The sequence below is a fragment of the Staurois parvus genome, unplaced genomic scaffold (assembly GCF_062004578.1).
Source record: "Staurois parvus isolate SC_StPar_1 unplaced genomic scaffold, SC_StPar_1.0 ptg000109l, whole genome shotgun sequence".
In the NCBI taxonomy this organism is placed as follows: domain Eukaryota; kingdom Metazoa; phylum Chordata; class Amphibia; order Anura; family Ranidae; genus Staurois; species Staurois parvus.
Genome location: NW_028317905.1, coordinates 1132642 through 1150280, shown reverse-complemented (window position 1 = coordinate 1150280; position 17639 = coordinate 1132642). Strand labels below are relative to the sequence as shown.

Sequence of the window (17639 nt, the reverse complement as noted above, 5' to 3'; positions counted from 1 at the left end):
GTAGTCCAGGGCTGTCCAAACTATGGCCCTCCAGCTGTTGAAGTACTACATGTTCCATCATGCCTCTGCCTCTCGGGGTCTTGCCTGTGGATGTACGAGTCTTGCAAGGCCTCATGAGACTTGCAGTTCCTCAACACCTGTAGGACCTGTAGAGACCCCTGAGGTAGTCTGTTCAAATGAATGACAGGCAGATTACTGCACAGACCTGCATGGGTCACCAAGAGCATGCTAGAGCTCACATCTGTGACAGTCTGATGCATGGATCAGAGAGCAGAATAGGGGGGATTTACTAAAACTGGTGTGGACAGAACACAGTGGGGGAGATTTACTAAAACTGGTGCGCACAGAACACAGTGGGGGAGATTTACTAACACTGGTGCGCACAGAACACAGTGGGGGAGATTTACTAAAACTGGTGCGCACAGAACACAGTGGGGGAGATTTTCTAAAAGTGGTGCGCACAGAACACAGTGGGGGAGATTTGCTAAAATTGGTGCGCACAGAACACAGTGGGGGAGATTTGCTAAAATTGGTGCGCACAGAACACAGTGGGGGAGATTTAGTAAAACTGGTGCGCACAAAACACAGTGGGGGAGATTTACTAAAACTGGTGCGCACAGAACACAGTGGGGGAGATTTACTAAAACTGGTGCGCACAGAACACAGTGGGGGAGATTTAGTAAAACTGGTGCACACAAAACACAGTGGGGGAGATTTACTCAAACTGGTGCATACAGAACACAGTGGGGGAGATTTACTAAAACTGGTGCGCACAGAACAATGTGGGGGAGATTTGCTAAAATTGGTGCGCACAGAACACAGTGGGGGAGATTTGCTAAAAGTGGTGCACACAGAACACAGTGGGGGAGATTTACTAAAAGTGGTGCACAGAACACAGTGGGGGAGATTTACTAAAACTGGCGCACACAGAACACAGTGGGGGAGATTTACTAAAACTGGCGCACACAGAACACAGTGGGGGAGATTTACTAAAACTGGCGCACACAGAACACAGTGGGGGAGATTTACTAAAACTGGCGCACACAGAACACAGTGGGGGAGATTTACTCAAACTGGTGCGCACAGAACACAGTGGGGGAGATTTAGTAAAACTGGTGCACACAAAACACAGTGGGGGAGATTTGCTAAAAGTGGTGCACAGAACACAGTGGGGGAGATTTGCTAAAAGTGGTGCACAGAACACAGTGGGGGAGATTTAGTAAAACTGGTGCGCACAGAACACAGTGGGGGAGATTTACTAAAACTGGTGCACACAGAACACAGTGGGGGAGATTTAGTAAAATTGGTGCACACAGAACACAGTGGGGGAGATTTACTAAAACTGGTGCACACAGAACACAGTGGGGGAGATTTACTAAAACTGGTGCACACAGAACACAGTGGGGGAGATTTACTAAAACTGGTGCACACAGAATCTGGTGCAGATGTGTATAGTAACCAATCAGCTTCAAGGTTTTATTGTGAAAGCTTAAATGAACAAGCTGAAGTTAGAAGCTGATTGGTTACTATGCACAGCTGGACCATTATGTGTGCACCAGTTTTAGTAAATCTCCCCCACTGTGTCCTGATCTGTTCATCGGACCAGGGGCGGACTGGCAACTCATGGGGCCCCCGGGCAATAGGGAATCATGGGGCTCCTGTGTCCTTGCCCAAACTCAAAAAAGCCTATGAAAAAGGTACCAGGGGCATCTCATGGGGCCCACTACTGCCCAAATGGTCAGTTCGCCCCTGCATCGAACCTACATGGAGGTGCAGTTAGGGATGCACTTGGAGATCAAGAGGGTCAGTGATGGTCTGGGGAGGCATATCCATGGAGGGGCACACTGAGATGCACTTGTCGCATGACAAGTCAAAACACATTAATTTCAATAGGTGCCGTCTTAATCAATGCGACTCAAGTCGCCCAGGGGCGGACTGACCATTTGGAAACTCGGGCACTGCCCGAGGGCCTGGGGTCAGTAGGGGGCCCCATGAGATACCCCTGGTACCTTTTTCATAGACTTTTTTGAGTTTGGGCAAGGACACAGGGGCCCCATGATCCCCTATTGCCCGGGGGCCCCATGAGTTGTCAGTCCGCCCCTGAAGTCGCTTCAACAAAAAAAGGTCCCTGCACTACTTTTCTGCAACTTTGGTGCAACTTGAGTGCCATAGACTGAAATGTTAAATTACAAAAGTTTCAAGCAAGTTGCAAGCAAGTCGCACGATTCTGGGTTTGCAGCAGTGTGAACTGAGCCTTAGTTTGGTCTGAGAACTGTGTATCATAAAAATTGCCATGTAATAAAATACTTGTTTTCACAAATTTTTTTTCCATGCTTTGTTGCATCTCAGTGCTGCTGATCTCCCGCATCCTCTTTGCCGTCACGTCTTGTCTGTACGCACTCCATCGATGGCTGCATAGCATATCTCAGGATGGGGTTTCCAGAGGGTGACAACAGTGGACCATGTTTGTTTATTGTGTGCTAAAACAGCCTCTTGCAGTCTCCAATGGGAAGCCTGTGTGACAACACTGGAGAAGAAATGAGAGGCAGGAACAGAGTGTGGTCACCCCATAGCAAGAAGTGTCTGAACAAGGACCTTCATGGCAGCTTCACCAGGCATTACTTTAACAAAAACATCAAATTTCAAAATATTAAATATGACTTTTGAACTTTAATTAATGTATTAAAGCTTTTATGAGATTTTATTACCTGGGATTACGTCTAGTTGAAGCCAAATCAGGTGAGATTAGAATAAACAAAACAGGAGTGCTGGAATAGTACAAATTAACTAGGTGGAGCCCCTAAATATTCACAATACAGAACAGATGACACAGGTGATGAGAGAATGACAGAACAGCCCTGACAGGGAAAGCATGCCAGAACCTTAGATAATAAAGTGCAACACACATCTGACTTGTGACAACACTCCTGATTTTTAACCACTTGCCCTCCTGAGGATTTACCCACCCCCCCCCCCCCTTTCTGATCAGGCCATTTTTTGTGTTACAGCGCTGCTTTAATTTAACTGACAATTGCGCGGTCATGCAGCGCTGCACCAAATTAAATTTATGTCCTCTTTTCCCACAAATGGAGCTTTTTTTTTGTGGTATTTGATCGCCTGTGTGTTTTTTATTTTTTGCGCTATAAACAAAGACCGACAATTTTGAGAAAAAAAAAATATTTTGGACTTTTTGCTATTAAACATGCACAGTAAAAAAATTTAAAAAGTCAAATTTCATCATAAATTTAGGCCAAAATATATTCTGCTCCATGTCTTTGCTAAAAAAAAATCCCAATACGTGTACATTAATTGGTTAAGTGAAAGTTATAGCGTCTAAAAATGGCAGTATAGATACTGGGATTTTTTTTATTCTAGTAATGGTGGCGATCAACGACTTCTAGTGGGACTGCAGTGGGCATTCTGATACTGGGGGAGAACTAACTGCCACTGACATCCCCAATGACACTAATACAATGATCAGTGCTAATAAGAAGCACCAGCACTGTACAAATGACACTGGGCAGGAAGGGGTTAACATCTGGGGTCATCAAGGGGTTAACTGTGTGATATTTTACTCTGTGCATCTTTCACTGTGTCGGCACATTGCTTTGTATGGCTCAGCTAGCGACCGATTGGGGCATGTCCAGCACTGGCTCCGCCTTTTTCTACATAGCTGAAGCCAATCAATAGGTAGGGGTGTGCTCTGGTTTCAAGGTTAATCCCATGTGAGTAGGATGATCGGGGCACGATGTGTATGAGAGGGAAGCGGTGTAGTGCTGGAAGGTTGCCTCTCCTCAGAGAGCCACAGCCTGGACTCCACACCCCTGCAGCAGCCATCATAGGTGAGCTGAGCCTAGGAGGATGGTGGGTTAAGGAGGTGATGGTAGGAGGAGGGGAGCGGACAATGGTTGGGGTGTGGGGATCAGATGCTGATTGACCATGTGGGAAGCCGCCAAGCCATAAATGATCCTTCAGCTGATGGGAGAGGCAGCAGAGGGGAGGAAGAAAGGACAGAAGAAGATGCTGGGTGTCTGGGGCCAGTGCAGCAGCTAAGCTGCAGCTCCTTCCAGTGTTCCTCTCAGACTCAGTCCCTTACTACTGGAGTTTTGTAACTCTGACTTTATTTTCTCTGTCTGATTGGTTAATTTATATTTAGTTAATATATATCTTGTCTTTAATATCGGTGCTGGTGGCATCTTATGACTTATTCTTGCAAATTAAAAGAAATTTAACAGTTTCATATCTTGTTGATTTAATTTTTTTCTACTGTTTTAAAAAATGTTTTTTTTTTGTTTTTTTTTGGGGGGGGGGGGGGGGGGCGCAAGCTGGTCTTGCCTAGGGCACAAAATAGTCCAGGACTGGCCCTGCCTCCCAAAGGTAATCGCTGGGGAATCCTACTGGGGTTCTTTTCTTACATGTGATCGGTTTCAGGCACATTTGCAGGTGTGAATGTAGCCTAACATAGTAAGGTTCCATAAAGTACCCCAGTTTAGAATTTGGCTCCATTCACACTTGTACAACTTCAAAGTTGTGTGACCTTGGTGCAACTTTGGCTGGGTGCTACTTGTATGCCACTTTGCCTTTGACCAATGGTGTTGGACAACTATTGCAAAACTGTCGCATGTATAACATTTAGTTGCAACTTTTATGTGACATTTGAGGGTTTACATTACAGTCTATGGCACTCAAGTCACATCAAAGTCAGACCAAAGTAGTGCAGGAACCTTTTGAAAGTTGCTGCGACTTTAAGTCACAAATATTTGAACAGTTGTCATTGAAAAACATGGGGTGTGACTTGTCATGCAACACTACTGTCCAAAGTCACATGACAAGTCACACAAGTGTGAATGGAGCCTTGAGCTGCTTCTCATATAGCTTAATAGAGTGGCCATATGTCTTTTTCAGAGACCTTAAAGTTTCTTCCTGATACCAGTCACCATTGATAGATTTGTATACTGCATTCGTATCATCTCTTATGAGCCTTTCTCCAGAAAGAATACATACATTTTTTGTAGTCGTTCCTAATAACTGAGGTCCTTCAGCCTTCTTATTAATTTCTGCCTTTCTCTGGAGCCTCTCCAATTCAAACACATCTTTCTTGAAGATTGATGACCAGAACTGAATTTCACACTTATATTGTGGCTGAACCAGAGTAAATAACCTTTGTAATGCATAATAGTCTGCTGGCCTTGACTGCTGCAGCTTGGCATTGCATGCTATTGCTGAGTTTGTGATTTAATAGGACCTCCAGAACTTTTTGCATCCTCGATTTCCCCAGAGGTTCTCCCCCTACGTGATAAGTTGCACACCTAGGGATAGACTTAGTAAAACTGGTGCACTCAGAATCTGGTGCAGCTGTGCATGGAAGCCAATCAACTTCACACTTTAGCCTGTTCACTTACGCTTTGACAATAAAACCTGGAAGCTGAGAGTTTTCTATGCAGAACTGCACCAGATTTTGCTCCAGTTTTAATAAATAACCCCCATAGTTTCAGCACCCAAGTGCATTACTTTACATTTCCCAAAATTAAACCTCATCTGCCATGTAGTTACCCACTCCTCTATTTAATGAAGGTCTTCTCATATAGTTACTATACCTGTGATGAAGTTATCGCTGAGCATTGCTTGGTGTCATCAGAACATGGAGATTGAACTATTTATCCCAACTTCTGTATCAATTAAAAAGACATTAAACAGAAATGACCCCAGGACAGAGCCTCGGTGTACACCAGTCACAACTCCAGACCATTTAGAAAATGAGCCATTTATCAACACTCTCTGTACAGGATCCTATAACCAGTTTTTGAGCCATGTACTGGCACTTTCTTCAATGCTAATAGACCTTAATATGTAAACTAAGTGCTTGTGGGGACATCAATATAGACATAGTTTGACCAGTTTGGTGTGGAGGAATTGGAGTGTCCTGCACGGAGCCGACTTCCACCCTACTGAACACTTTTGGGATGGGTTGGAACACGGGTTGTGAGCCAGATCTTCTCATCAAGCATAAGTATCTGACATCACAAGTGTTCTATTGGTTAAAAGAGCACACGTTCCCACAGTCACCCTCCAAAATCCTGTGGAAATCCTTTTAGAAGTCTGGAGGCGTGTGACTGAAAAGGGACGCAACTTAAAATGAATGTCCATGGTTTTGAAATGAGATGTCCAACAATCTCATATAGGTGTGGTGATGAGGTGTCCACAATCGTTCGGCTACACAGTACTGTCAAAAAGTATTTGCCCTATTCCTGATTTTGTTTTTGCAAATTTGTCACACTAAAATGATTCAGATCATCAAACAAATGTTAACAATACAGAAATATAACCCAAGTATTTACAAAATACAGTTTTTAGATAATGACTTCATTTATTAAGGGAAAAAAAACAGTCAAAACCTGCCTGACTATGTGAAAAAGCAATTGTCCCCTAAACCTAATAATTGCAGTTGTTGCTGCCAAAGACGACACAACCAATCAAGTGTTTGCGATAACTGGCAACGAGCCTTTCACATTACTCTGGAAGAATTTCGGGACACTCTTTGCAGAATTGTTTTATTCAGCCACACTGAAGGGTTTTTGAGTATGAACAGCCTGTTTAAGGTCATGCCCAGGGGCAGACTGACAACTCATGGGGCCCCTGGGAAATAGGGGATCATGGGGCCTCTGTGTCCTTGCCCAAACTCAAAAAAGCCTATGAAAAAGGTACCAGGGGCATCTCATGGGACTCCCTACTGACCCCGGGCCCTCGGGCAGTGCCCGAGTTTCCAAATGGTCAGTCCGCCCCTGGTCATGCCACAGCATCTCAATACAATTTTGGTCCGGACTTTGACTAGGCCACTCCAATACCTTAATTTTGTCTGATGGCCGGACATTCTCCTTCAGGAGTTTCTGATAGAGAGCAGAATTTATGGTTCCATCAATTATGAAAAACTGATGGTCTGGAGCTGATTTACAGCTTCAGGACCTGGATGTAGTACCACAACGTTTGACTGTAATCAGGCCTGAGTTTGTTGAGTGAAATTTAACTCAGCTTTCCAAAAATTGGTGGCCTAGTCAAAGTCCTGACTTAAATCCGATTGAGATACTATGGCATAACCTTAAACAGCAGGCTGTTTATGCACGAAAACCCTCCAATGTGGCCGAATTAAAACAATTCTGCAAAGAAGAGTAGGCCAAAATTCCTCCACAGCGATGTGAAAGCCTCATTGCCAGGTATCGCAAACACTTGATAACTAGTTGTGCCACTCTTGGTGGCAACAATTTCAATTACGTATAGGGGGGCAATTACTTTTTCACATAGGACCAGGCAGGTTTAGACAGCTGTTTTCCCTTAATAAACAAAATCCTCATTTACAAACTGCATTTTGCATGTACTCGGGTTATCTTTCTGTAAGATTAAAGTTTGTTTGATGATCTGAATCACTTAACCTCCCTGGTGGTATTCCCGAGTGTAGCTCAGGGTACAGTTTCAGCACCACAAGTGGTAACCCCGAGCTACTCGGGAATACCCTGCGGCGTTGCTGCGGGATCTCTTCTATACTTACCTTGTCCTGCACTCCCGCGATGTCCCCCCTGCAGTGTCCCCGGCCATCTCCCACGGCCGATGCCGGCATCTGTCTTCCGGGTTTCGTTCCCTGCGACGTCGGGACATACGGGGGACGGAACTGGCGGGAAATTTAAAAATGTCAAAAAGTGACATTCACTAAAATCACATAGTATAACATTCCTGTATCAAACCATTTCACATACATTTTGTCCCGAGTGCTTTGTCCGGCACCCTGCCTGCATTTTTACCGTTCTTTCTGCCTGGAAACTGAGAAATGTCCATGGCGTCCAAAAAGCGTCCCTTTAGGTCAAAAGGAGTTTTAGACCGGCTAGAGAACAGCGATAGTAAATCAGAACCACTTGCAGAATTGAGTGATGATTCGTGGGGGAAATTCATCATCAGACACTGAAAACGATTTTGTGACTTTGCTCAGCGATGTGCGAACTTGGCGCTCTATTTCACATTTCAATGTTTTTGGTTTGATTATATTATTGAATTAAATTTAATATATTATTTTTTATGATTATTTATTAAATTATAAATTATGATTTCGGGTTTCAAATTTTTTCATCCCCGGGATGTTTACTAGACTCTTGTTCGGACAGATTTCAGTGAGTTATTCCTAAAAATGACAGGCCTACAATAAAAAAAAACTACATATTTCCATGCAAAAAATGTACTGCTTTGAGCACAGAAATATGGACATAATCAGACCGCTAGGGAGGTTAAGTGTGACAAATATGCAAAAAAAATAAAATATTAGGACGAGGGCAAATACTTTTTCACAGCACTATAAATAAAGGGTAAACAAGGAAAACACAGTAATTATACAAAGATTTACATAGCAAATAAAACATTTCATAAATAAAAGACAGTTTTTAATAAATCTGATGAGCTACACATGCAAATTAGTAACGTATGCCATAGGAATTACTTTTAATATCAACTGAACTGTGAAACCCCAGGTAGAGTAATGGCTGTTCATGGGAATAAATAAACCTCTGCAGATATAAAATTCCCGACTTTACTTATTCTGTACTCCAGAGGTCTGAGTTTCTGTACAAAGTTATAACAACAGTAGAAGGTGAGATGCAATTCCATATGATTTGGACTGCTGTGGGCCAAAACCTAGCGCTCATCAACAACCAGCGACAGGTGAGCTACTTTGGTTGTATTACTTGTTAGACTTGATGTTTATATTCTCATATCGGTGAAGTTTCCTGATCAGCAGCATAACCCAGATATTTCTGTAGTTGATACTTATTGATGCGATGTCTTCTCAAGTTTTCTCCTACATTAATCCCTGTATGCCAGCCTATGCAGATCAGATATAAAAGAAAAGGTATCCCTACGCAGTACTCCTGCTAGGAAGTCTTCATTCCTACCTTGGCAGACTGATGCAAGTACTCATCTTCCCTGCATGCTGGGAAGTATTCAACTAGCGAAATGTCATAGATTAGTGATATACAGTTTTTTGGGAAATTTACATTCTGTACATCCTTCTACTCTATGGAAGCTTGAAATAATTTTTATATTCCCAAGACAATGGTGACAACTGGCAGACTGATGGCGAGTCAGCCAAACTTCCTTGTATACTTTTTATACATAGTTACATAATTAGTCTGGCTGAAAAAAGACAAAAGTCCATCCAGTTCAAATATAAAAGAAAAAAAAAAGTTATAATCCTATACCCACAGTTGATCCAGAGGAAGGCAAAAAAAAACAGCAAAGCATGATCCAATTTGCTCCTGCTGGGAAAAAAATTTCTTCCTGAATAATAAAACATTGTGGGTTATCACCAGAACAAAAACAGAGGGAAAATCTTCCAATGGTGACAATAATTCTGGTGAAAACCAGAGATCCTCTCCCTTTGGAGGTGTTTCCTCTCATTTCCCATTTTGGCTTTGAAACAGAAAGTGAAGGGAAATCTCCCCGATGGGACACAAATGGCAATCTATCCAAAATGAAAAATAAAAAAAAAAAGTTTGCCTTTCGTTCTACTTTAAGGACTACGACAACCAATACTACAGATGACAAGACAAAAAGCACAAAGTGGAAAGGAAGGCCATTATAACTAGAATGAGAGAAAACACAGAAATGAGAATAAAGGGGTAGAGGTAGACAAATGCAGGAAAAACAAGCACTCCATCCCCCAATAGACGTCTCCAGCACCCTTAAGAAACCCCATCCACTACAGGGCCACCAAGTCACCTAACAGTCCATCCCCTACAGGGCCACCAAGTCACCTAACAGTCCATCCCCTACAGGGCCACCAAGTCACCTAACAGTCCATCCCCTACAGTCCACCAGGTCTCCTAACAGTCCATCCCCTACAGTCCACCAGGTCTCCTGACCCTCTCCAAATCTTCATCCCTAAGTTTTGTATTTCCATGTATTTTTTGTGTGAATAGAAACCTTTTTTTGTATTGCATTGAAGGTTTGGAAGGATTTGTCAGATACTGGTCTTATTAAAGTTGAGAACCACTGGTTCATAATGTTGTCATATCCTGCAGCAACAGCAGTATCCTTAAAGTGTTATTAAACCCACAACAGCAAAATCAGTCTGTAGATGCAGTAAAGCATGCTTGTTATACTTATTGTGGAACCTAAGGGGTTAATCCTCCACATTGTGTAAAAAAGATGTTTGATCCTGACTTCTCTGATCCTCCCTTTCTTCCAGTGTCTTGCAAATATCTGATAGAACAGAGGGAAGGAGCAAGCTGCACATGCTCAGTTTGGTGTGTATTGCTAGATGTTTTTTTTTTCTTGGGAGAGTGCATGTGATCGGCACAAGGTCAATCAGCACTCTCCAGCCAGAGGTTTTGCATTCTGCTACAGGAGAATTAAAACTTCTCCTACAAGTTTTAACCAGTGCTCTGCTGAACACTGATAGAAGTCACAAGGCGGCATATACTGCTGATTAAAAAAGGTATTTAGCAGTTTATATTTAATAAAATAGCTGCATTTCCATGTTCTGTGTACTGTGGGAGACCAGATATAGTGAATGCAGGGTCCAGGGAGAGTGGATATAGTGAATGCGGGGTACAGGGAGAGCGGATATAGTGAATGCAGGGTCCGGGGAGAGCAGATATAGTGAATGCAGGGTCCGGGGAGAGCAGATATAGTGAATGCAGGGTCCGGGGAGACCAGATATAGTGAATGCAGGGTCCGGGGAGAGCGGATATAGTGAATGCAGGGTCCGGGGAGAGCGGATATAGTGAATGCGGGGTCCGGGGAGAGCAGATATAGTGAATGCAGGGTCCTGGGAGACCGGATATAGTGAATGCAGGGTCCTGGGTTTAGTAACACTTGAAAGCAGAACTTCACTCTCTGTCTAAGATTGTTTGACTGTTTTAATCCTTATGCTGCAAGCATTAGCAAATAGGAAAATATATCATATTTCCCCTCCCTCCTAGATTGTAAGCTCCAAGGAGCAGGGCCCTACTTTCGATCTTGTATTGAACTGTATTATCTCCCGGTATATTGAAAAGTGCTGAGCAAACTGTTGGCGCCATATAAATCCTGTATAATAATAATCATATTTGCTTGTTTTAAACTTCTTTTTTTTAATTTCTTCAATTACTTCCTAGTTTCCAGGCCTAGGCACAAGAGTCGTCAGGATGGGAGGGGTTTTCTTAAAGCACACCCACCTGCCTGACCTAAGGGCAGATGGATTCCACAAACTAAATGCTACATGAATCACCTGCCACTACTCAAGATCACCATGGCCAGAAATGCTAGGGGGTGTTTTATAACTTGATTTTTCAGCAAAATAAAGCATGGAGACATTGGTGGATGGGAGAGTTTGCTTTGAATATTAAAAATTAATCAAACAGCATTTTTGGTTTGTGGTGCTCAGATGCAGTGATGTTCTGCTTTTAATTGAAAATTATTTGTAGAGATTCTCAAATTCTTTTGTCCATATAGGTAGGTATGATGGTGCGGTATTCACAAACATTTACCCACGCAGTGTAGAAAAGACAGTCTACCGCACCAGAGTAGATGAAATGGAAAAAAAAAAACTGATGCTCGTGGCAGAGGAGATCAAAGAGACATAAAGTGAATAGAGATGGGGGGAAAAAAGAAAAGATGACTGAGACAAAGGAAGGAGAGGTGACATGGTATAGACATGAATGGCTCAGGATAGGCAGAGGAAGAGGGTATAAAGTATGTAGAGAGCACAAGATACAGGTCAGGGGGAAAGAAGAAACACACGGAACAAACAATATCAGGATGAAAGGCTCCAGATAGGAGACAGAGGTACCCAAGACAGCAGGCAGTACAGGAGGAGGAAAATAACGTAGTTTCCGGCGTATAAGACAACTCCCTACTTTTCCTGTTAAAATATAGGGTTTGGGCTATACTCACCGTATAAGACTACCCCATGTCACCCCCCCCCCCAAATGTCACTGTCCTCCCCATGTCACTGCCCCCTCTCATGTCACTGTCCTCTCCATGTCAGTGCCTCCCCTTGTGTCACTGTCCTCTCCATGTCACTGTCCTCTCAATGTCAGTGCCTCCCCTCGTGTCACTGCCCCCCCCATGTCACAGCCCCTTTTCACTCCCCCCCCCACATTTCACTGTCATCTCTATGTCAGGCCCCCCCACTGTCCTCCCCCCACGTCACTGTCCTCCCCATGTCATTTCCCCCCCCCCCACATCATTGTCCTCCCATGTCAGTCCCCCCCTCATGTCACTGGCTCCCCACATGTCACTGTCCTCCACATGTCATGCCCCCCCATGTGTCACTGCCCCCCCCCCCACATGTTATGGCCACCCATGTCACTGACCCCCCCCACATGTTAGTGTCCTCCCCATGTCACTGTCCTCCTCATGTCACAATCCCCCCCCATGTAACTGTCCTCACTCCCATCGATGATGCTCCCCAATACGCATCTTTGATTATCATGCTGGAGCATCGGCAGCAGCTAGTGATCCGCGGGATCAGCTGTGTGTTTAAGTGTGATCAGCGGTGCAGCAGAAAAGGGGTTACCTGTGTCAGCTCAATGCTAATGTTGTTGATCGGCGATCGGCTTCTTATGCCTAAAACTGTGACATGCGCAGTTGCTTCAAGGGGGACAGATCTTCACGGGAGACAGATCTTGCCGCAACACCGGTAAGTTTCAGCACGCCGTATACTGGCTTATAAAACAACACCCGACGTATAAGACGACCCCCACATTTTGAGAAGGTTTTCATGGGTTAAAAAGTCGTCTTATACGCCAGAAAATATGGCAACACAGTAAAGGGGCAGACAACACATGGACATAAGCCATATCTGGCTAAGACATCTAAATTGTATTCTGGAAGTGACATTGACAGACCACACATTGCTAGTGTCTTCATTAGTTTAATTCAGATTTACAGAAATGTTCCCATAACCTTTTGCTCCTGAACAGAAATGAGACGACCTCTCAGGCCAAATGCACTTAAATCCAAACCGGCATTCCGCTATGAAATCTGGACCATACTACCAATACATCCATGAGGGTTAACCACTCTTCATAAATACCAACCGCACGGCTCTACGCATACTACAGGGCAGGTGATAGAGCACGCGTCCCAATCTCACTTACACAGGGCAGACCTAGTTAGTAATATTACAAGTCAGCAATGTGCATGTTACCCCATGTAAATATTGCGAATGTTGAGTACAGGGAAGCATCTGTAGTTCTGGAGTATCGTACCATTATGGCCTGGGACGGAGTGTTACTCACGCAAGATACACACACATATACACGCATACAGGCACGCACCTTCATATACACATCAGGGTAGAGTGCTATGCTGGACATACAAATTGTAATATTACGGAGATTCCACAACACAGATCCAATGCAACCTCCCATTCGGTCTGAGAATGGCTGCAATGATTGTGAGTGATCAAACAGACAAGATCATTAGCCAAGATGCGGGGGAAAAAAAAAAAAACAGCTGGCAGATGGCTTCTCTTGATTGGCCAGGATTTGGCCTGGATGTGTGGTCAATCTGAAGCTGCAGGCCCTGATGATAAGAAATGTAGCTGCTCAGGCAGAAGAGACCAGCAGTTGGGTCTTGGTAACTCAAGTGGCAGGCAGGGGCGGACTGACAACTCATGGGGCCCCCGGGCAATAGGGGATCATGGGGCCTCTGTGTCCTTGTCCAAACTCAAAAAAGCCTATGAAAAAGGTACCAGGGGCATCTCATGGGGCCCCCTACTGACCCCAGGCCCTCAGGCAGTGCCCGTGTTTCCAAATGGTCAGTCCGCCCCTGGTGGCAGTATTGGCCCATGTGTGCACAGCATAGCACCAGCAGGAAACACACACAAACTTGAAACCGGATTAGAGAGCTACTCTCCCTGGATAAAAACTATACACATTTACACCAGGTATAGACACTTATGACTACAGGACAAATTGCTATACCAAATCAAGCTGAAATGTCTTACGCAGTCACACTCACCAAACTTAGGCCTATATTATACCTTTGAAGAGACAAAGTATGCCTGAACGTTGGTGACTAAAGCTCACACAGCGGCTTCCCTCATGTCACCAGCACACATGCCAGTAATAACATAACCCACCCTCAGATACGCATGTCTCTTGCATAAACCATCGCCAACATCAACACTGCTAGGGAGTCATCATGAGCAAACCCCCCTTTTGTGATTTCCCACTAGCAGTGGAGTTTCGGATGGCTTACTATTACTACTCACTTCCCATGATAATATATCATCATTCCTTATATGATACAACTAGAAGCATAACTGTTGGGGTTGGGGTCTAGCTGTAATCTCTGCATTTACAATAGTCCATGAAAGGAAAGTGTGAGGAAGGTCTACCAGGGGAACACACATGAAATCACAACAATACCAATCAGGCAAAGAAAAATAACCTAATATCAATAGTATAAGCTGGAAAGATGATATAACCTCAAAACACAAGTTTTCACAGTCATATCGTCACGCCTCGAGTATTTCCAACAGTTTTCTACTATGAATTTAGATCACAAGGTTTTGTTGATTAGCTCCAGATCCCCTGACCTATCTAGGCTTTTTCTTTGAGGATGTAGGAAAATATTGTTAGGGTTTTATGACCTGAGCTAAAGGAGTGCTCTGTTGGGGTGGAAGGTGAGATATGTTGAAGAGTGAAGTGGAGTCATCTGTGGAAGGCGAGAGTTTAAAGAAGATGAGATGTGTGGTGTGTAAAGAGGATGAGATGTGTGGAAGAGCAAAGTGTAGAAGGGATAAAATGTATGGAACAGTTGAGTGTAGAGAGGATAAGAAGTGTGGAAAATTAAAGGGTCATATATGTGAAAACGTGAAGTGCAGAGTAGATGGGATTGTAGAAGAACGGAGTGTAGAGTAGATGGGATTGTAGAAGAACGGAGTGTAGAGTAAATTGGGTGCATGTCAGAGTGGAGTGTAGACTTGATGAGATCTATGAAAGACAAGAGTGCGGAGTGGATGAGATGTATGAAAGAGCAAAGGGAGGAAAGAACGAGACGTTTTGAAAAAGTGGAGTGTATAGTAGAAGACATTAATGAAATAGAGTATGCAAAGGATGAGATGTGTGGAAGTGAAGTGTAGAAGTGGAAGAGATGAATAGAAGAGAAGAGTGTAGAGTAGATGAAATGTATGGAAGAAGGGAGTGTATAGTAGAAGAGATTTATGAAATAGAGTATGCAAAGGATGATATGTTTGGCAGTGGAAAAGATGAATGGAAGAGAAGAGTGTAGAGTAGATGAAATGTATGGAAGAGAGGAGTGTATAGTAGAAGAAATGTATGAAATAGCAGAGAATGCAGAGGATGAGATGTGTGGAAGTGAAGTGTAGAAGTGGAAGAGATGAATGGAAGAGAAGAGTGTAGAGTAGATGAAATGTATAGAAGAGGGGAGTGTATAGTAGAAGAGATTTATGAAATAGCAGAGTATGCAGAGGAAGAGATGTTTGGCAGTGGAAAAGATGAATGGAAGAGTGTAGAGTAGATGAAATGTATGGAAGAGGGGAGTGTATAGTAGAAGAGATGTATGAAATAGCAGAGTATGCAGAGGATGAGATGTTTGGCAGTGGAAAAGATGAATGGAAGAGTGTAGAGTAGATGAAATGTATGGAAGAGGGGAGTGTATAGTAGAAGAGATGTATGAAATAGCAGAGTATGCAGAGGATGAGATGTTTGGCAGTGGAAAAGATGAATGGAAGAGTGTAGAGTAGATGAAATGTATGGAAGAGGGGAGTGTATAGTAGAAGAGATGTATGAAATAGCAGAGTATGCAGAGGATGAGATTTGTGGAAGTGAAGTGTAGAGTGGATGAAATGTATGGAAGAGAGCAGTGTAGAATGGAATGAGAAGAAGCAGAAAATAGACAGCATGAGATGTATAGGAGAAGTGTAGAGTGGGTCAGATATGTGGAGTGAAGAGTTTATGGATGTATGGAAGAGCAAAGTGTAAATTGCACAAGATGGAAGAGCAGAGTTTGAGGGAGGAGATTAATGAAGAGCAGTGTGTGTAGAGTAGATGAGATTTTAGAAGAACGGAGTGTAGAGTGAATTATATGCACGTCAAAGTGAAATATAGACACAATGAGATCTATGAAATCAAAGAGTGTAGAATGGATGAGATGTGAGAAAGAGAAAAGGACAGAGAGCAGGAGCTATATGGATGAGCAGAGTATACACTGGATGAAATGTGTGTAACAGTAAAATATGGCTTGGATAAGATATATGGTAGACAGGATGAGATGTAGAGAGTAGAATGAAGCGGAAAGTAGATGTGATGTGTTGTATAGAGGATTGTAAACTCCATAACAAAGTTGAGTGAATAGCGAATGAAACTTGGGAAAAATAAAGCCTACAGTGAATAGGACCTCTAAGTAGAAGGATCTTTGGAAGAGCAGAGAAAGCACTGGATGAGGCAACTAGTACAATGCATGATAGTGGATGAAATCTTCAGATCTGGGAATGGACAGCAAATGGTTTGTATGGAAGAGCACACAGTGGATTGACAAATATGACAAAGTGTATGGGATTTTCGAGGAAGTGGACTGGAGTAGATGAGACCTTTAGAATGGTGGGCACAGAAAGTATTTACTGAGAAGGTTTCTCTTCTAGTTAAAAAGGAACAATGTAGTGTGTGAAAGGTCCACATCATGGTCCACAAAAACATTAGAATTGGGCTCAGGGTCATTGACCAACACTGGCCCAGATCACTCAAAGCAGCAGAAATGGATTTTAATGGACAACTCGATTAAAAAGTAAATATGAACTTTGGTGATCTACACTGTGAGCTGTAAAATGCCAGCTGTCAGACTCAGCAACACATCAATCACACACTCTTCAGAACCTGAACAATATACTACTCACACATCAACACTTGCATTCCCACACAGTACTCCTATCCTTCATGCACACCAACAATGACATATATATAACACACGCAATCACAAATGTACAGACGGGGGAGGGAGTCACTGCTCCTCCAGCCATGAGGGTTTGTCGCTGGCCGCACTGCTAAGCTTGATGTTAAACTGTTGCAGTGAAGCTTCCAGTTGTTGTTGATTCCCAGCAAAATAGGAGGAGATGGCATTATGGAAGAGAAGCAGTTGCTTGTGCATGACTTTCACCTGTTTAAAGAGGAGAATGAGCAGCGTTAATCAAATCTTTTACATCTGTGTCATGAGGTCTATATATTTACTGTTGATCCTGGTGTGGTTGGCAGAGGGACTGTTGGATATGCTGGGGTAGGAGAAAGGATGTGGTGAGGTTAGCATAGTTCTCAGCTATCATCGTGACTTTGGCCCAGGTTCTGATGGCTATGGACAGATCAGTAGAGTAGTTGAAGAATATGATGAATTATGTTGAATGGCTGGTTGTCATTGAAAGGTTGGCAGAAAGGCTTGTGGTCTTGTTGAGTTTAGCACAGAGTCATTTTGAAGTGAACACAGTCAATGGTGGTCATGGTGAGGTCAGTAGAGCGACTGGGGGTCATGGCAAAAGTCACCAGAGTGACTAGCTGTTGTGGTGAAGTCAGCAGATTGACTAATTATCATGGCAAGATCTGCAGAGAGACTGGTGCAGCAGTTGACTATCATGGTATGTTCAGCAGCATGACTGGCAA

At 43.4% G+C, this 17639-nt stretch overlaps 1 protein-coding gene across 1 annotated transcript in view; it reads right to left on the bottom strand.

Moving 5' to 3' along the window:
• Positions 1-12879: 12879 nt before the first annotated feature.
• Positions 12880-17639, bottom strand: part of ARFIP2 (ARF interacting protein 2) — a 120272-nt gene continuing 115512 nt past the window's right edge. The window contains exon 8 of the mRNA XM_089671629.1: positions 12880-17145. Within this exon, the coding sequence (XP_089527755.1) occupies positions 16990-17145 (156 nt within the window). The 3' untranslated portion in view covers positions 12880-16989. The remainder of the gene's footprint in view (positions 17146-17639) is intronic.